This window comes from Geotrypetes seraphini, chromosome 11 (assembly GCF_902459505.1).
Source record: "Geotrypetes seraphini chromosome 11, aGeoSer1.1, whole genome shotgun sequence".
Classification (NCBI taxonomy): Eukaryota; Metazoa; Chordata; class Amphibia; order Gymnophiona; family Dermophiidae; genus Geotrypetes; species Geotrypetes seraphini.
The window spans coordinates 46,191,941-46,212,895 of NC_047094.1; the positions used below are offsets into that span (position 1 = coordinate 46,191,941).

General features: G+C 44.8%; 1 protein-coding gene across 8 annotated transcripts in view; it reads right to left on the minus strand.

Annotated features, from left to right (window-relative positions):
• RHBDF1 (rhomboid 5 homolog 1) overlaps nt 1–20,955 on the minus strand; it is a 257,292-nt gene that overhangs the window by 39,383 nt on the left and 196,954 nt on the right. For all 8 annotated transcript variants that reach the window (XM_033963580.1, XM_033963579.1, XM_033963581.1 and 5 more), the window contains 5 exons: nt 19,036–19,242; nt 12,616–12,738; nt 8,460–8,620; nt 5,792–6,043; nt 3,775–3,886 (listed from right to left, as the gene is read on the minus strand). In XM_033963580.1, the coding sequence (XP_033819471.1) occupies nt 3,775–3,886; nt 5,792–6,043; nt 8,460–8,620; nt 12,616–12,738; nt 19,036–19,242 (855 nt within the window). The remainder of the gene's footprint in view (nt 1–3,774; nt 3,887–5,791; nt 6,044–8,459; nt 8,621–12,615; nt 12,739–19,035; nt 19,243–20,955) is intronic.

A 20,955-nucleotide genomic window follows, 5' to 3' on the forward strand; every position in this document is an offset into this window, starting at 1 on the left:
ACCTTATCACCAGAGGTTTCCCTAGACAGAAATATTTGGGGTGGCAAAAAGGAGGAAAGCCAGGTATACTGGGGAGGGGAAAGCCAAAGTGATATGTCCGTACATCATAATTATCCCTCACATCCTTTGAACAAGTTATAAAAGACAATAGTTTCAAGTTTCAAGTTTATTAGGATTTTTATATACCGCCTATCAAGGTTATCTAAGCGGTTTTTACAATCAGGTACTCAAGCATTTTTCACTCTCTGTCCCGGTGGGCTCACAATAAGTCCCAAGAAACTTCTATGCATAAAGAATCCAAACAGCTAGTTTTAGCCACCCAGAAAATTACCACTGTAACTGACAGCATTATTTCACAAATCCTTCTATATGGGAATGAAATTTGAGTTCCATACAAGACAGATCAGAATTCAGACAAGCCAAGTTACCAACTTCTAGTAGAGAGACATGGCCAATTCCAGTTTTGAACTTATACCCCAAAGCAGTTATAATCCCCAATTCTACTCATTGAAATCCATGCTGCAGGTCCCATAATGCAGCAGTATTGTGTAGTCAGAAATAACCTAAAATCTGCCAAATGGAACTGGGTAACTTGGCATCTCTGATAATTTCAGTATAAATCCTGAACCTTCAGTTTTGTAACATACTTGAGTCTCCAACAAAGGAAGTTAGGACCATACTTCATAAAACTCACCATAAAAATATTCAAATTGGAAAAATACAAAAAAAATAGATATAAATTCCTACAGTAAAACTGACAGTTTCCATCTAGTAAACTAAAAATAACATTCTTTAGTCTACCTTTATTGTCTTGCCATTTTATTCATTTTTTTCACAGTCTCCAGTTTCTGCTTTCCTCTTTCTTATCACAGTTGTCTTTCCAGGATCTCCAGTCTATCTGCCACTTCTTCTTTCCCTTCCTCCCTTATATCCATCTCTGATTTTAGTCTTTTCCTTTCAACTTATCTGCTTAGATTTTATTCATTCTTACTATCCCATTTTCAATCTCCCTCTTTTTACTACATCTACCAACAACTTTTCATCTCCCACACCGCAGCCTTCCCATTCTTCATCCTATGATTCCCCAATTTATTTTTTTGCTAATACTCCCCTCATATTCAGTATTTCCTGCAACCCCTTATCCAGCATCCTTTTTCTGTGTCCCAATACTACCATATCCTTTTTTCTTCCATATCCCAATCTAGCATCTCCTCTTTCTTCCCCTTCCTCTAAGTCAGCATCTTCTATTAAACTCATCTCTTCCTCCATCTCAATCCAGCATGTCTCTTTTGGTACCCATGTCCATCAACTCCCTTTTTCTCCTCAGCAAGCATATCCTCCTCAGCAAGCATCTCTCTGTCCTTCCCTGATCTAGCATCTCTTCTCTCTCATCCTATCTTTTGTCCATCATCTCCCCCCTCTCTCCTCCTCTATCCATCATCTTCTCTTTGTCTTCTTATTCCCCCATTTTCAAAGTTCAGCATCTTGCCTCTGTCTCCACATCCCTTCCTCCTCATCTTCCCTCTGTCTTTCTACTCTCCACAGGGTTCAACATCCTCCTTTGTGCCATATCCCCTCCCCCACCAGGTCCACAATTCCCTCCCTCATTCTCACCCCTATTCCCATTCTCACTCCTACTCTCACCTCCATTCTATCCAACAATCCCTTTCTCTTTACAAAAGATAGTATCTGCCTATTTTGTTCTAAATCAGGGTCCCCAAATGTGTTCCTTGAGGATCACAAATTATTCTAGTTTTCAAGATTTACCGAATATGCATGAAATGTTTCATGCATTGCTTCTATGGAATGCCCTAGAAAGTGTTTTGATCCAGACAACAATTTGATTTAGACTAAGTTATTATTTTGGAGAAATTAAAAATAAATAAGTGGAAAACAATACCTATGAAATTTGCAAAACCATTCCATATTGCAGGAGAGCCATCTCTACCTCAAATATGCTGTAATTATTTTTCTCTATCAAGTTTATTATAAAATTTGATTAATCGCCTATTCCGAATTCTAAGCGATGTACAGATTGATAAAAGTTACAAAGTTAAGGAAGACAAATATAACTGACGTGCTAAATCTACAAAACATATTAATAAGTCAAATTGCACATACAATCAAAAACACAGGGAAAATTAGGAATGAAATACAATCTGGTTATAAAGAAAAACAATTAGGGTTGAAAACAATAGGGAAGGGAAATGAAAACTATCAAAATAGTTAAAAATGGATTAAGAGCCCTAAGCAATTCATTTAATCATTGAATGCATCTTTAAAAAGAAGACTCTTGAGTTTGCTCTTAAATTTTTCGAAATTCTTTTCCTCTCTTAGATAAATTGATAGAACTTTTTTTTCAGTGCCACCTATAGGACTATCCTTAAAGCCCTTGCAAAACTGATGAGATTTCCTGATTTGAAAGTCCCATCAGGAGAGAAAAAGAGCATTATTACAGAGGAAGAGACATCCTGCTGGGACATTCAAATTAGAATAAAACCTTTTAGAAAAAAGTTTCAGATTTCACGTTTTATTACAATTTGATATACTGCCCCAGGGCCAAGGCCATCTAAGCGGTTACATTTATAAAAATAGTGGATAAGAAAATACATAAAAAGTAGAATTCCATTCATATACCCCTCCTTTCACAAAACCGCACTAGCGTTTGCAGTGCCGGTCGCGGCAGTAACAGCTCTGACACTCATAGAATTCCTATGCGTGTCTGAACTGTTGCGGCCAGCGCTAAAAACTACACTACGGTTTTATAAAAGGGAGGGGGGGATAGAACAGTAAGAAAAAGATATTCCTGCTGATGAAAGTACGCCGGCCCATAGCACCCCTCCCCCATCACCGCCTGAGAACAGAGCACATCTCCAATAAAGAATAACTATATTATATTAATTACTGTATGTATCTCTGAACAAATAGGTTTTAAGTGTCACACAGTATTCCAGGTATGTGGATATAGATCTTATATCAAGAGGTAGAGAGTTCCATAGCATAGGTCCAATGATGCTGAATATAATTGAACGAGTTGAATCAAAACAAATCTGTCGATTTGTAATTGTTTAGACTGTGAAGAATGTAGAGATCTTGATGGTCAATATGGAGTCAGATGACGAGTAAGATAAAGAGGCAAGCCAGAATGATGTGGCTTGTAGACTAAAGAGAGAATTTTGAAAGTAATTCTATGAGATTCTGGGAGCCAATGCTCTGCTTTGAGAAGTGATGTGACATGATCATATTTCTTAGAAGTTTTATTGCCGAGTTTTGAATAAGTTGAAGACGATGTTCTTTTGGAGAGGCTTTGGGTACTTCAGGAGAAGGGAACCTCAAATATCCCAGAACAGTAATGATTAAAGAAGGGGTTTTGGTGCTCGCATCCTAAGTTGTAGAGGGACTGTTACTGAAAAGTTCATGTTACAAAGGAAGAACAGAGGGGCCTAACTGGGGAGAGATCCATGTACCAAGACACTGGCCCCGGGTGACATGGTCACATGACCAGGAAGTGACATCAGAGGGAGAACTGCGAGCGTGAGCTGCAGCTAGGACCTGTTCACTGCCAGGAAGATTCTGAAGAGGTACAGAGGAATGCAAGGTGGGGAAGAGTACTGGGGGTGCAGCGATGCCGGGTGTCACTTGCCCTGAGGGCCTCCCTCCCTCACTATGCTGCTGCATTTCAACCTAGTCAGCTTTTTGGAACCGGTTAACCAAATACTTTTCAAATACCAAATTTATGCTATGGGACCAAAACAAAATAAAAGAGTAACTTACTGATGCTACAGTTTCATGTTGTGAAAACCCAACAGGTGCAATTCCATAGATACAGACAGCCAGGATTGTAATGAGCGAGTGAACAAAGGTTATCCAGTATGTGAAGAAAGGCCTGAAACAGAGGACATCACAGAGAAATTAACCAGCTAGATCCCTCGGGGTGAAAACCGCACTCCATAGACTAAGCTTCATTAAGTAATTAGATTTATCTACTTTCCACACAGGAATTCCTGGAGTTATAATTTGGTCAAAGGAATAAACGTATGTGTTTTAATAGAATTTTCAGATGTGCAGTTTCCTCCGGTTGGTGCAATGAATTCTGGTACATCTGTACTCACCTTAAGTATAAGCAGGGCCACCATTACTATCAATATATAACACAATTTTGCATACACGCTACCAATTTGTTGCTATCCACATTATCAAATGCCAAATTCCAATTATATCTTTCCCCCAGCAATCACCTTATTGTCCTCTGCAATCCTCATCTCTCCTCCCACCTACATTCCCCCACTATTATTATTAATTATTTATATACCGGTTATTTCCTAAGTGGTTTTACATTCAGGTACTTTATCATATTTCCCTATCTGTCCCAGTGGGGCTCAAACTCTATCTAGTGTACCTGGGGCAATGGGGAGGGGGATTAAGTGACTTGCCCAGGGTCACAAGGAGCAGCAAGGGATTTGAACCCATAACCTCAGGATGCTGAAGCTGTAGCTCTATCCACTGCACCACACACTTCCTCATTCTACAACTTGATACCCAACATTAGGCACCAACCCCCCAATTCTATATAGGTCGCCTACAGTTGGTGATCCCAGATCTGCGCATAAACTAATTAGTTTATGAGCTGTTAACAATCAATGATTGGTTCTTACTGGCACTCATTTCAGTCTATGTGTGAATCTGCCCTGCACCCTATTCTATAAAAAGCACGCCTACATTTTATAGCGTGCAACTCAAAAGGGGGCATGAGCGGATCAGGGGCATTGTCAGAAATTAGGCACGACGTTATAGAATACGGTCATTTGCACGCCCAACTGCCGTTAGTTGTGCGCCAGCATTTACACCAGGTTTCAGCAGGAATAAGTACCATGCCTAAAGTTAGACACAAGATCTGCACTAACCCCCCTTTTTACAAAACTGCGCAAAAGGTTTTTATTGCCGGCCGGCACACTGAATGCTCTGCGCTGCTCCGGCAGCCATAGTGTTCCTATGAATGTTGGAGCAACGCAGAGCATTCAGCGCACTGGTCGATAATAAAAACCTTTTGCATGGTTTTGTAAAAGGGGGTGGGGGCAAGCTAGTATTCCGTAAAGGGTGCACTGCACAGATTCCCCCCCCCCCCTCTTTGCAGAATACTAGTTTAGTACGGATCTTCTCAATGCCTAATTTTAGGCACCATTCATAGAATTTCCCCTCCCCAAGTGTGTGCATATAGAAACATAGAATCATGATGGCAGAATGGAAGAAGGAGTGAGGGATGTGGTCACGAAATCGAGAATGTTCTCAGCTGCTGGTATGTCTCTCTCGAATATGTTGTTGGGACACTTAAGATTATATGCTGACTGCCTTAATGTCAAGAAATTGTTAAAAACCAAGTTGTTCGTTGATGCCTATATGTAGAGGCAATATAGCTTGGGATGTGTTTGATCCTTATGAAACTAGTACCTTCTGCATTGGCTGCTGAAGTCTATAAGTAGACAATGGAGCAGGGTGGGGTTGTGGGTATGCCACAGAAAAACATTTGCTTCATTAGTGTACTGGAGCAAAAAAAAAAGTTTGCAGGACGCTGGTTTAGGTGCATCCAAAACCATTACAGAATTGGCGCCAAGCACACCCCTATGCGGTGCTTACATCAGGTTACAGAATTGCCCCCTCCACATCGGCTACATTTAACACCCCATTTCTTACATTTAAGAGATCACACTTTGAATGGTCTTCAAATTTCCTCAAACTTCTCGACTTGCTGTTTTCAGATGGCTAATTCAATCTTTTTAAGACTTCTGTTTACCTGTGATCGTCCATGTCTTCTATCTGCCTCTTCACATAGCTGTCTATGCGTTTGCGATAGGTCCTGTTGGTCAGCTTGCCCACCATTCCCAGCCCATAGGGCCTTTTCTCTTTGGCAAAGAGCTTCTTTACAGGTATGGTGATGCGCTGACCCCTCTTTTGTGCATTCATGCTGATCACTTCCTGACGTAACCGAACTTTTGGTTGTGGCAAAGTTCCTTCTCTGGGTTTGCGCCACCCTCTTTCCAATGGGCTGAAATGAAAAATGCAGTTTTAATGACTAGTTGCCGAGACTGAAGTCCAAGAAACAGCCACGGAGAACAACGATGAGGAAACGTAAGTTATCGCCCACCACCCTCTGTAAAATAATAGCTCTGCTGTTTGCAGAAGAGACACATGACGGTCACATTTCAACAGCAGTGGAACTGAAGCACCTCATCCACAAGATCCTAGACTAGTCATCCCCTACAAGATAACCTGTGCCCTACGCATCGCTTAAACAATTTCCTTATATAACCTGTAACTTTGTAATTTCTGTAATTTTGTAAATGTGTGCTTCTGTAGTTTTGTATAGTCATTTCGCCATGCAAGATAAGCTACCTCTTCATGCACTGTTCAAGAACAATCTTATGTGATGGTGCAGTGTAATGCTATGACTGCAAAACCGTAACCCGTTCTGAGTAGAGATCTGCACGGGAACGGGGATCACGGGAATCCCGCGGGTGTCCCATGGGAATCCCACCCAAACCCACGGAACTCCCAAGGGGACCCCCCTCTAGCCAAAGGGACTCCCACAGGGATGGAAGGCTTTGGAAGCAGGGTTCGTCCATATAATATAATGGACACGTCAGCCTTAGTAAAAGAGGGGGTTTATAAGTTAACTACCTGAACAGAAAACAAAAAAAGGGTTTTACCAAAGAGATTCCACAAGGAAAACAGCAGCACAAACACAAAAGAAACTGTGGAATTGATGAACCTGTCAGAAGTAATTGCTGCTTTTTATGGGGACGGGTGGGGATGGAGGTAATTCTTTGCGGGGATGGGTGGGGACGGAGAGGATCCTGACGGGGACGGGTGGGGATGGAGAGGATCCTGGCGGGGACGGGTGGGGATGGGTGGGATGTCTGTCCCCTTGCAACTCTCTAGTTCTGAGTTCTTTGGGGAGAATGGGATATAAATCAAATAAATAAATGTATACATACATACATACAGGTCATGTAAAATTGGGCACCTTCTTCTCACTGTGAATAACCTCTGGGATAATTTTATAAAATTCTTCTTATACATGTAACAGAAGGAAGAGATGTATCTTTTCTTTATTTCCTCATTCTGAGCACAAAATTTGGACATGTGCTCAATTTGAGCACACAATTTAATTGCATGAGCAAATTCATGCCAATAATTGGGCACCAATAATTAGAATTTACATGTGCAACTTTTTAATTGGTATTTTACAAAGATGAGTGCGTAAATTTTTATGTGCAGATCCAAAAAGGGGGCCTGGGCGGGTCAGGACGTTCCTAGAATTTGGGTGCAGTGTGTTATGGAATAAGGTAGATCTGTGTCTAATTTAGGCATGAGGATTTCCACCAGGTTTGAGTTGGTGAAAATCATTGAACCTAAATCTGGGCGCAGTTCTGGCTCTAAGTGCTGTTCAATAAATGGCGCTCATTTTTTTGGCCCTCAAATTTCAACGCCATTTACATGTGCTTAAATTGATAGAATACTGCCATTTATGTGGATACGTGCACATTAAGTTGTGTAAATGGGAGTAGCATATCTTGGCTTAGCATGTAGCTGCAAGGGGACGTTCACAGGAGACTGGCATGGGCTGTCATAAACATGGCTGACATTTGCACATATAACTTAGAGAATGCTATAAGTTACTTAGATAATGCCACATTTAGGTGAACCCTTTTATGCCAGCCATAGGCGAACCAATGCTGGTTATACACATATCAAAACAAGGAAGTCAATCCAAAATAAAGAACACTGTGAAGACTTGATGTTCCTAGTGTAGACTTTATTATAGACTAGTGTTTAAGCCCGTTACATTAACGGGTGCTAGAGTACATGTCTGTGGGTTTTTTTTATTTGTCTCTCTCTCCTTGGAAGCTTGGAAGCTCTAGGGTTTTATTATATAGGATACAACACGGTCTGCGTTTCGACAGCAATGTCTTCCTCAGGGATCCCTTAGAATCCGCTCAGAGGCTTGTGGATAAACACAAAAACAGTGTACTGCTGTAGCTCCGCATGTAGACCATCAAGTTGTATAATCAAGTCTACACCAGGAACATCAAGTCTCTACAGTGTTCTTTGTTTTGGTTTATACACATATTTCATAAGAAGACATAAACGCATAAGTATTCTTATAGAGTAGGCTTAGTTAATATTGCACATAAATAATATTGTTGAATTGCCGCTTTATTGTCCAGTCTTAGAACTATTTTTCTTCTTCACAGAACCAGTCTCCCCCTCACCCAAGTCAGTTTGAAGAAACTGATCCAGTCCTAATTTTGCTCTACACATGGGAGAGAGGGCAAAACCAGTACTGGATAAGTCTCTTTGGCTTGTACTCAGTGAGGCAGCAACTCCAGTGTAATCCTGGAAGCCTCAGATAACTGAAACCAATCCCAGAGACGATCCCAGCCCACGCAAGCAAAACTTACATCATCAAGTGACTCTTCTCCAGTTCACTTCGGTCCAAGGCTCCTCCTGTCAGTTCGGGCTGATCCTCCGCACTCAGTTCAGACTCCTTAATGGCAGCTTCCGAGGGCGACTCAAAGACCTCATCTGGATAGGTGGAGAGTTCTTCATGCAGCACTCCTTCCTGACCAAAGAAAGCAAGAGAGCAGTCAGATCCCAGGATCTCCATGGAGTTACCAAAGGGAAACAAGTCAGTGCTATGCTACAGGAACAATGGGACTAAGAAGACATTCCAAGCTAATCACTTCTTTCACTTCCGATTCTGGGTTGTACAAACAGGAGACATGCAATGCGATATAACTTTTTATCAGTTATCTTCCAACTCATTGTGTGCTCCCACAGGGAGGCTTAAGGGTTGGCCAGTATGGAAGTGAGACATCTGGGCTTCTGAGGAGAGTGCTGGCATCAGGGCTCTGTTAGAATATTCTGGGATAAAGCAAAACTAAGCTTCTTGCCTTTGTGTAAATATGTAGTTAAAGAAACTAGTGTACTTTTGCAAGTGTTTTTTGGCATACAATCCAAAGAAACATTATTTTGATAGCAGCAAGTGGAAAAATGACAAAATGTAGCTTTTTGCTTCATCCACAAACAATTCCCCCAGGACCCCAATGAACCACCCTCCCATACCAGGGCTATTTGCTCCATAGAATCCCTAGCCTGGGGACCCCAAATCAGGACACCTTTCATGCTCTATGCATCTATCAAGCTGAGATTAATTCAGAACACCGCGATCTGACTAATCCACGGTTTAAAAAAATGGGAACACATTTCCCCTTATTATCAGAAACTCCACTGGTTACCCGCAGAATCCAGAGTCCTCTTCAAGTTTGCTTGTTTTTGCTACAAAGCTTTGGGATTCTTCCAGCTTACCTAATCTCCCAGTTCTCCCCCAACGAGTCCAACAAGAGCACTCGCAGAACAAACCTATTTAATTACCCCTCCATGAAATCTTACCAATACAAAAAGTTTCTAGATAGAATGTTTTCATTCCAGGCAGCTAGGCTGAACACATGGCTTGGAAAGCCCATACTTGAGGCCACTACATAAGCAGACATTAGAAAATCCCTGAAAACTCGACTGTTTAACAAATTCTAAATTCCCGTACCCAACTCTTCCTCGCCATGACCCTTCCACCATGCCCCGTAATTCCAAGGCCCGAAACTAATTATACTTTCCACCTTGAATCTCATGTACTGACATAATGTATCTTTATTGTAACCCATGTACTGACTAAATGTATCTTTATGGTAACCCACCTGTATAATAATAATAATAATAATAACTTTATTCTTGTATACCACAATACCATGGAAGTTCAATGCGGTTAACAATAGAAGAGACTGTACATTTACAGCGATGATACATATTACAGTGTTGTTACATTTACAGAGATGTTACATAAATAGCAGTAATAAAAAGGCATATACTAAAGAAGAGACTGTACGTATACAGCGATGTTACATGTTATAGCGGTGGTAAATGGAGGCAATGAAAAGGCAGGGCAATTAGGTAAAACAGAAATTGAGAAAGAGAGGCCATAGTGGCTTGGGAGGGGGGCGTAGTCAGAGGGAATGGAGGCATGTCGAGGTCAGGAGGATGCAGGGAAGGAGGGAAGGCAGCGTTAGCGAAATTTGTCGAAGAGGTAGGTTTTTAGTGACTTCCTGAACAGGTGGTAGGGCGGGGAGTTGGAGATGAGGGCGGTAAGTATCCCTTACACTGACAAAATGCACCTTGATAGTAAACCACTTGTATTGTAACCCACTTGTATCCCATGTATTGTCAAATGTATCTTTATTGTAAACCGCTTCGAACTTCACGGTATAGCGGTATATAAGAAATAAATTATTATTATTATTATTATTATCAAGGAAAACATACATGGACAGTAGAACTTCATCTACATTCTACACCGGAAACATCCACTTCCAGACTGCATCACAGTAGTGCTTGCCTTTTTACACACATATATCTGAACAATTTTGTCAGAGCCATTTTCCATGTAAAAAACACTCCGCTTAACATTCAACACTATTTACCCGGACAGGAACGGATCCTGGTCGATTAAATATCTCCCACTGATTGCTAGCGGCTAGTGGCTTAAATTTGGTTGGCTACAAGATGGGCCAATTTTTAAGCACTGACCAGCCATATCAGCTGCACAAAATGCACATTTATCTTTGGCCTCTATAACTTAGCAGGACAGCTTTAAAATTGGCTTAGCCAGCTAAGGCCATCTTTTACTAACACGCTGTAGAGGGTTTTACTGCGGCCCAGGGAGCTAAATGCTCTGACACGCATAGGAATTTTATGAGTGGTGGAGCAGTGTCAGAGCACTTAACGCCCCGGGCCATGGTTGAAACCTATACATCGGGTTAGTAAAAGAGGGCCTAAGTTTGAACTTGCCAAAAATAGTCCAGATATTCTTTTTCTTTTTTTGTAATTGTTTATTTAGAACCTGCAGGATATACATCCATATATATAATCAAACATAAAAATTAAAAAAAAAATCAGTAATACAACAAGAAACTAACCAAGCGCACCCCGCCAATAATGGAATAGTATGAATAACAGTCCAACAGACCCCAGAATCCTGCTACAAAGAAAGACTGAAAATCTCCCAAATCAGGAAAAGAACAAAGCAAAGAAAGAAAATGCTATAATACATAAGAGAAGAAAATAAAAACCCTCAGTGAATTAAACAATACCCCCCCCCTCCCCCCGGAGTAACAGAAGTTGCCCTTCATGTAATAGTCCAGATATTCAATGCCAGTCATTGGAAACAGCCCAGCACTGAATATTGAGGTCTATTATGACACTCGGAAGTTATGCAGATACAGCCCATACTCAGTGCCATACCCACATACCTAATCAGGCAAACTAAGGATGGCTTTTTCTACAGGCCTGCTTGCCCATTTAGGTATGTGGAGACTAGCCTTGACATTTCATTTGGACCAAAAAGCAAAGAAAAAAAAGTAGGGATGGACAATAGACTTTCGCAAAACTTAAGATACTCAGGATTAAAAGTTTATTGCAAAAAAGAACCACAGCATCAATAGGTCATACGTCTCTCTTTAGAAGACCCGACACAGCACTGTGTTTTGGCGGAAGAGGCCGCCTCCCTCAAGGATCATAGAATCTGTGGGATACAGCAGTAAAATTCTGCTCAAACTGTGAAACTGGGTCAATATAATCTGGCTGCGAAATGTCAAATTATGTTTGTGACGCTCTGAACAGAGTTCGAATCACAAACGTTATTTGATAAATTTCACAGCTTGAGCAGAATTTTACTGCTATATCCCTCAGATTTTATGACCCCTGAAGCAGGACGTCTCTTCCACTCAAATATGGTGCCATGTCGGGTCTTCTGGAGAGATACATATGGCCTGTTGTTGCTATGGTGCTTCTTGTAATAAATATTTAAAACTTTTAATTTTGAGTATCCCTATTTTTTTTGCAAAGGTCTATTGTCTATCCCAGGGGTAGGCTATTCCGGTCCTCGAGAGCTGGAGCTAAGTCAGGTTTTCAGGATATCCACATTAAATATGAATGAGATAGATTTGCATCTCAAGGAGCCAGTGCATGCACATCCATCTCATACATATTCATTGTGGATATCCTGAAAACCTGACCTGGCTCCGGAATTGCCTACCTCTGGTCTATCCCTACTTTTTTGTTTGCTTTTTGGTGTTACACGTATGGTTTTCTTCCGCTGAAGCACTGGCTGGTGCATTAAATGCTCTGTGTTGCTCCAGATGCTCATAGCGTTCCAATGAGCGTCGGGAGCAGCGCAGAGCATTCAGCACGCCGGCACGGTTGTGTAAAAAGAGGGTAAGTACTTTTGAAGATTAGCGTCCTGCCAATTCAGCACGGTTTAAGAGTGCAGAAGCTTCTCCTACTCATTTAGACCACATTGACTATTGACCTCTCAATTTCTTGGGGTGGTTGGCAGTACCTACTGTTTGCTTTGACTACAGCTGCTCTTTGCTGCCCCTCAGAAGCTGCCACCCTTAGCTGCCACCTAGTTTGTCTCTTTGTTAATCCAGTCCTATTCCCAGTCCTTGCTAGTAGATGCAGCTTATCTTATTAAAGTAAGAACAGTTTGCTGTGTCTGTCTCTTACCCTTGCAAAGAATGAAGTATCCAGCTCATCGGGAAAGTCCACAGTGTCCTCTTCCATGAAGCTAGCGGGGGTGAAACTGCGTCTCTGAGCCCTCCTCAAGGTGCTTTCTTTCACAGAGCGGCCCTGCAGTCAAACATGACAGGATCAATGGGGCTGAATTAGGAACGATGCACAAGTCAACAATAGAGTTACAGGGTTTCTTTATTCCTTTAAGCTCCTTTTTCCAATTTAATTCCTGCTTACCTGAAGCCGATGCTGGAACTGGCACCAAGGGGACTATTGAGTACAGTGTGCCAAAAGACAGGCACACAAAATGCTGGGTGTTAAGCGCTAAGCACCCAGATTCTGTTATAGAATACAGCATAAGTTGGAATTTATGATAGGTGCGAGAATTCACACCCGGCCTATGGCAGGTGTAAATGTGCATGCTTAAATATTGCACTTTAGCATATAACAGAGCATTCTATAAGTTACACATGTAAATGTGGACCCTGTCCGTGTCCCACCTATGTATACATTCCCTTGCAAATACACACTATGGCAATGTGTCGCATACTTTTTAAGCTGCTGGCACTCTAAACTCGGAGCTGCAGCTGGAGGGCACCTGAAAATGTGCAGATGTTGATGCAATGACATCACGCACCTGTGTAATGTCATCATGTTGATGTCCACGCATGCGCGGATGTCCTCGGACTGTGGCCCTGAGCCTCCTATTATCGCCAGTGGGGGGTGCTGCAGAAGGAGAGGTGAGGAGGAGAGGTGCCAGTGCCGGCTGACTACAGGATGTGCCTCTTGCCGCGAGAGACAAAATCCTGTAAGCAGTCAGCAGGCATTGGCGCCTCCTTACCAGCATCTCGTGGCACACCTGGAATCCTCCAGGGCACATTAGTGTGCCACGGCACACAGTTTGCGATACGCTAGACTAGAACTTAAATCACAAATTCCATTCTCAATCCAGACTCACTGGACTATGCACTCCTTAGGGCAGCCAAAAAAGAAATATGAGTTAGAAGCCCTGAATTCATATCAAATCAAAATTCCACTTTTTAAGAGGATCAACCATCAGGGTTGTTTGCTTCCAGAACCAATTTTAATTCAGAGACACAGTTCTTGTGAACCCTGGACCAGGGTTTCTTAACCCTTTTTGGTTCCCACTCCCCTTCAACTGTTCAGGGGATATTTATTTATTTTGATTTCTATCCCATCCTCCAAGAAGCTCAGAACGGGTTACAACAGGAAATTCACAGAGTAAATTTAAGGACATGACTGGTTACAAACAAGGAGCATCTAGAAGGAAGCTTAATGAAGTACCGTATTTTCGCGGATATAACGCGCGCGTTATACGTGATTTTACGTACCGCGCATACCCCTCGCGCGTTATATGCCTGAGCGCGGTATACAAAAGTTTTTAAACATAGTTCCCACCCCGCCCGACGCCCGATTCACCCCCCCAGCAGGACCGCTCGCACCCCCACCCCGAACGACCGCTCGCACGCGCTCCCACCCGCATCCACGATCGGAGCAAGAGGGAGCCCAAGCCCTCTTGCCCGGCCGACTCCCCGACGTCCGATACATCCCCCCCCCCCGGCAGGACCACTCGCACCCTCACCCCGAAGGACCGCCGACTCCCCAACAATATCGGGCCAGGAGGGAGCCCAAACCCTCCTGGCCACGGCGACCCCCTAACCCCCCCCCGCACTACATTACGGGCAGGAGGGATCCCAGGCCCTCCTGCCCTCGACGCAAACCCCCCCCCCCCAACGACCGCCCCCCCCCCCAAGAACCTCCGCCCGTCCCCCAGCCGACCCGCGACCCCCCTGGCCGACCCCCACGACACCCCCACCCGCCTTCCCCGTACTTTGTGTAGTTGGGCCAGAAGGGAGCCCAAACCCTCCTGGCCACGGCGACCCCCTAACCCCACCCCGCACTACATTACGGGCAGGAGGGATCCCAGGCCCTCCTGCCCTCGACGCAAACCCCCCTCCTTCCAACGACCGCCCCCCCCCCCCCCAGAACCTCCGCCCGTCCCCCAGCCGACCCGCGACCCCCCTGGCCGACCCCCACGACACCCCCACCCGCCTTCCCCGTACTTTGTGTAGTTGGGCCAGAAGGGAGCCCAAACCCTCCTGGCCACGGCGACCCCCTAACCCCACCCCGCACTACATTACGGGCAGGAGGGATCCCAGGCCCTCCTGCCCTCGACGCAAACCCCCCTCCCTCCAACGACCGCCCCCCCCCAAGAACCTCCGACCGACCCGCGACCCCCCTGGCCGACCCCCCCACCCCCCTTCCCCGTACCTTTGGAAGTTGGCCGGACAGACGGGAGCCAAACCCGCCTGTCGGCAGGCAGCCAACGAAGGAATGAGGCCGGATTGGCCCATCCGTCCTAAAGCTCCGCCTACTGGTGGGGCCTAAGGCGCGTGGGCCAATCAGAATAGGCCCTGGAGCCTTAGGTCCCACCTGGGGGCGCGGCCTGAGGCACATGGGCCAAACCCGACCATGTGTCTCAGGCCGCGCCCCCAGGTGGGACCTAAGGCTCCAGGGCCTATTCTGATTGGCCCACGCGCCTTAGGCCCCACCAGTAGGCGGAGCTTTAGGACGGATGGGCCAATCCGGCCTCATTCCTTCGTTGGCTGCCTGCCGGACAGGCGGGTTTGGCTCCCGTCTGTCCGGCCAACTTCCAAAGGTACGGGGAAGGGGGGTGGGGGGGTCGGCCAGGGGGGTCGCGGGTCGGTCGGAGGTTCTTGGGGGGGGGCGGGCGGTGGGGGGGGGGGGTTTGCGTCGAGGGCAGGAGGGCCTGGGATCCCTCCTGCCCGTAATGTAGTGCGGGGGGGGGTTAGGGGGTCGCCGTGGCCAGGAGGATTTGGGCTCCCTCCTGGCCCAATATTGTCGGGGAGTCGGCGGTCCTTCGGGGTGGGGGTGCGAGTGGTCCTGCCGAGGGGGGGAGAAGAATCGGACGTCGAGGGGGGCATCAGGCTTTCAGGATGGGGACAGGACTTCAAGGGGGGACAGGCAGATCTTCAAGGGGGACAGGCAGACCTTCAAGGGGGACAGGACTTCAAGGGGGGACAGGCAGACCTTCAAGGGGGGACAGGCAGACCTTCAAGGGGGGACAGGACTTCAAGGGGGACAGGCACGGAGAGGCGGGGCAGTGCACCGAAAGTCAGGGTGAGTCGGGGCAACCAGAGGAGAGTCGGGGCAGTGCACCGAAAGTCAGGGTGAGTCGGGGCAACCAGATGAGAGTCGGGGAGGGCGAAAGGAGAGTCGGGGAGAGCGAAAGGAGAGTCGGGGTGGCCAGAGGAGAGTCGGGCAGCATGCGCGTTATATGCCTGAGCGCGGTATAGAAAAGTTTTTGTACATATCATCGTGATTTCTGCGCGCTATACCCCTGTGCGCGTTTTACAATGGTGCGCGTTATATCCGCGAAAATACGGTAGTCTGTCTGCTGATGGCAGATTTAGCTGAAGAGGAAGGTCTTCATTGCTCTTCAGAAGGCCATCAGTGAGTCCAGTGACCTTATTTGTGCGGGCAACTGGTCCCATAGACGAGGGAGAAAATGGGTGTAGGAGCATTTACTTGCAGTTTCCATCTGCAGAGATTTTCCTGGGGGATTGCTGAGTTGTCTCTCTCTTTCAGAGCTTGGATGCTATGTAGGTGGGGGTTTTGTGGGGGAATCTTTTGTGAGCCATTGCAAGGCCTTGAAGGCGCAGTGCTTGTTGACAGGAAGCCAGTGGGCTGCATGGAATGCTGGTGTGATGGGGGTCGCAGAAGTTGAGGTTGTATAGGAGGCAAATTGCTGAGTTCTGGACTCGCTGGCAGCGTTTTAGGTTCCTTGTGGTGATTCCACTGAATAGGGAGTTGCAGTAATCCATTCAATGGAGCAATGGATGACTGAATCCAGACTAAAGCTTAATTCGGAAAAAACAAAATTCTTTGTAGCTTCGCCACACTCGCTCAACACAAAAACATAATTGTGCATCAATAAATTTAGTTATCCTATTCAACCTACTATGAAAGTATTGGGTGTTACATTGGACTAGAGCCTAACCATGAAAGACCAGGTGGACTCCTTGGTTAGAAAGGGCTTTTTTACCCTCTGGAAGCTTCGGTCCATTAGAGCATAATTTGATGTTTCATCATTTAAAATTCTGGTATAATCCCTTATACTGAGTCAACTTGATTACTGTAATATCGCCTATTTGGCAATTTCCCAGAAGAATATGCGGCGATTACAACTGGTGCAAAATGCGGCAGTCAAGCTAATTTTTGAGTTGAAGAAGTTCGATCATGTAACACCTTCCTACTGAGTTCTGCATTGGCTGCCGATGGAGGCATGGGTGAGTTTAAGTTCGGATGTTTTTGCTTTAAGGTACTATTCGGTTTAGCCCCTAAACTTATAACAGAACTTTTCTCTCTCTCAACCAATAGACATAAGAGAAGCTCACACTTGAATTTTGTTTCTCTCACATCAGGCAGAACTATGGGGTAAAGATCTTGAACAATTGCTTATGCCTACTACTTACAGGGAATTTAGGAAGCACCTAAAGACATATCTGTTCCTGAAGTATTTAGGTAACTGACCTGGACAATCTTACTCCACAATAACTGATCTCTTCAGCTGTTAATCACTAGCTTTTAACTTTGTTAATTCTACTTAATTTGTAGCATCTTTAATCTTTGTAAACTGCAAAGAACTTAACGGTCCTGCAGTATATAAACTGTTGTTATTATTATTATTAGAAGAGAGCACATAGGTGTAAAGGAGCTGGGCTAAGTCTGGTTTTGAGAAGTAAGATTTGACCCTTCGCAGGAAAAGAGGTGGAGACCACTTGTGAGACACGGGTGGAGAGAGACAGGTGGCCATTCAGTATCACTCCAAGGCTGCGTACCTGGTTCCTTGCTGCTAGGGAGGTGGAATCCCAGGATAATGTTGGGTGGGTGAAACTAATGTTCTTCTTTTGAACCAGAAAAATTCAGTCTTAGAAGCATTCAGCTGGAGTTTGTTGTCATCCACTTCTTCAAATCAAAGAGACAGTGTTGGAGGTTGGCAAGTTGGGCATAGGAATGAATCTTGAAGTTGTATTCATGAGCAATGTCAATGACTGGTCTGACGTACAGGTTGAAGAGGAGTGGGAACAGCAAAGCACCCTGGGGAGCTCCATATTGGGTTTGGGATTTGACTTGTCCGTACCTAGTAGTACATTTTGTGTTCTCTGACTTAGTACATTCGAAGCAGTTTATATTATTATAAGCAGGTAATTTCTCTATCCCTAGTGGGCTCACAAACTAACTTTTGTACCTGGGAAAATAGGGGTTAAGTGACTTGACCAGGATCATAAGCCACCACAGTGGAAATTTCACCCGCTTTCCTAGGTTCTCAGTCCATTATAGTAACCATTGTTTTTTTCTCTATAACATATTGTCATTCTTTCCTTCCTCCTTTTTTTTTGCCAATTTGTACTGGTTTTGCGTTTTGGATGATTTTACCTTGTTTATTTTTATTGATTTTTGATTTATCACCCTTGCTTTTGATATTGTAAACTGCTTTGACTTAACTGCTTGTGTTAATAATTGCGGTATATCAAATAACGCAACTGTAAGAGGAATGTTTGAAGCAGTGCACTGCACTGAAAATGAATTAAAATCAAAGCAACCCTCAAAGCACCTTTTCTAAACCATATGTGAAGTAGTGACTACTGACAGCTACATATGTCGCTGTTAGCTACTAAAAGTGCCAATTGCTAACATGCAGGACTGTGCCGAGCCAGAAAAGTGCCCCGTGCAACACGCCCCCTAGAGCTTCTATCCTGTCCACTACATCGCAGCCAAGCAGGGAAGGCGATGGACGGGACACAACCTCCACCTCCCTTGTGCACCGTTCATCTGCACTGCCCGCACATAGCTCACTATGGCCCTGCTACAGTAGTACACACTTATACTACCAATAACTGCCTTCTCTCTGTCTAGAAAGTTTCAATAAACTGTTTCCGTTTTCAAGACCCTTCTCCACACCCCCCTCACCTCTTGGGGGTTTGGGCATCACTGGTTAGGAACATCTGTGTGGCAGAATCAGGGCTCCTGGAATAGGAAGAAGTTTGTATGGACCAGATAAGTCTTTCAGTCTGCATTTCTGTTTTCATTTTACCACAGCTCCTTTCAAGCTGTATACACAGCACAAAAAAGAGCAGTGAATGCCTTTATAAAGACACAGTTTTCCTCTGACAAAATTATAGCACTCAGCTCTGGTTCATGACAGCAACCTACGGATATGTGTCATCTGTGACACCACTCACCCTGCAGGCCTAGTTCTCATAAATACATTTCAGGCCTTTAAAAGCAGCCTCCTCCCTTCGCCTTCAGACGATCTGGAGATATCAGCCTCCACCTTCCTTTTACAAGAACTAAAGTGCTATCACCCACCTTTACAAGTGCTGCTGCAGCTCTGAAACTCATTTTGGCCACAGACTCCCTTTTTCGCCGCCTGGGTAAACGGTTGAACCCGGAGCGGGAGCTGGTGAAAGAGCAGAGAGAGGCTGCCCCAGGCGTGATTGGAGTATGCGGCATGCTGTAGCCATCACTGTCCTCCACCATACGGAATGCGCGCCCTCGCGCTAAAGGGTCAATAATCTGGAAGCAAAGGGGAAACAAAGAGAACATAATTGTATCGAATGCCACCAAATATGCGCCAAAAAAAACACCACTCGAAAGATGTGTTTACAATTGCTAACCACTGCCATACTCTTTGCCAGTGAGAATAAGGGTTAAACGGTTATGGGAACTGGATTCTCCTCGTGCCATTTAAAGGTGATTCCTCTGGCTGAGACACACCCAATGTAGCAATGCAAGTGCATCCTATCATAAAAATTCAAAACACATTTCACATACGTGCCCCTGCTGCCAGCTTACATGATATATGGAGATCAGTAGGGATTGGCAAGTGTTTCCAGGGAAGCCTGCTTTAGTAGTAGTTTAAGGCAAACCACATTCAGATACCGTATGTATTTTCCTGACCCCAGAGTGCTTACAATTTAGGGCAGTGGTCTCCACAAATTTTTAAGCAAGGGCTAGTTTGGGTCCGTAAGGAATAAAGGAGAGCCGACAGGTATCTTTCTACTTGGAGGCCATAATGCCAATAGCACTTCTGGACATTCATTCCTACCAGAACACCTGGCCTTAGTTACACAATAAACCTTATGGAAATTCAGAACCACACACAAAAAAGTCCTAATATATATACAACTGAAACCCATGATGCCAGACTCTGCATACAGTACACCACCGGAGAAATAGAGAGAAATGCATTTCTTCCCGAACAGTGCAATTCAGACACATCCGGGGGTGGGTGGGGATGTATCTTTAGGGTGATCTTTAAGGTAATTGTGGGGGGAGAGCATACATTGTTGTACTAACACTGATTGTATTTAAGTGCTTATTTATTATTACTGATGTGAACATTGTGTTGCACTTTTTGTGAGTAATAAACATTAATAAAGAATTAAAAATAAAATAAAATTGTTTTTCCTACCTTTATTGTCTGGTGATTTTATTATTCTAATCATCTTTCCCCACACTCTGGCTGCACTTCCTTCTATCTATGCTCTTAGCTGTTTCCAGGACCCTCTTATCTAGGGTTACCAGACGTCCGGATTTCCCTGGAAAATGTTCTCCTTTTGAGGACATGTCCGGAGGTCTGGACGGCTTTTCAAAACCCAGCACTTTGTCCGATCAAAGCAGGCAGAGGGTCGGAGCTATGGCGGGACTGGGGCAGAGATGGGTGGGACTGGGAGCAGGTCTAGAGTGTCCGGATTTTATAATCGTAAAATTTGGCAACCCAACTCTTATCCATTTGCTGTTCTTCTCTCCTTCACTTTCTGCTCTACATGCAACTTTTAACATTCAACTTTCTTCAGTTTTCTGCTTCCTTCTCAAACTGTCCACTTTTCCATGTCTTCTCTTCCTCTCCATCCAAGTGCCCCATCACCTCCCTCTCTCTGCACTTCCCCTCCTCTCCATCCATGTGTACCATCTCCTTTCTCTCTCTGCCCGTCCCCTTCCTTCCCCATCTTTCTTCCCACAGAGGTCTGGTATTTTCTTCCCCTTTCCCTCTCCCCACCCTGTCAGGATCTGTCACTTTTTGTTTCCAGTGCTGCAGTCCTACACTCTTCGAGCTGCGGGCAACACGAGTGAAGTAAACACGTTGCATCTGGCAGCCCAGAAGCTTTCCCTCTGCTACAGCTTCCTATTGTGGGAACAGGAAGCTGTAGCAGAGGAAAAGCTTCCAGGGCCGCTGAAGTCAGTGTGCTTACTTCATTCACACTCCCATGGCTCACACAGTGCAGG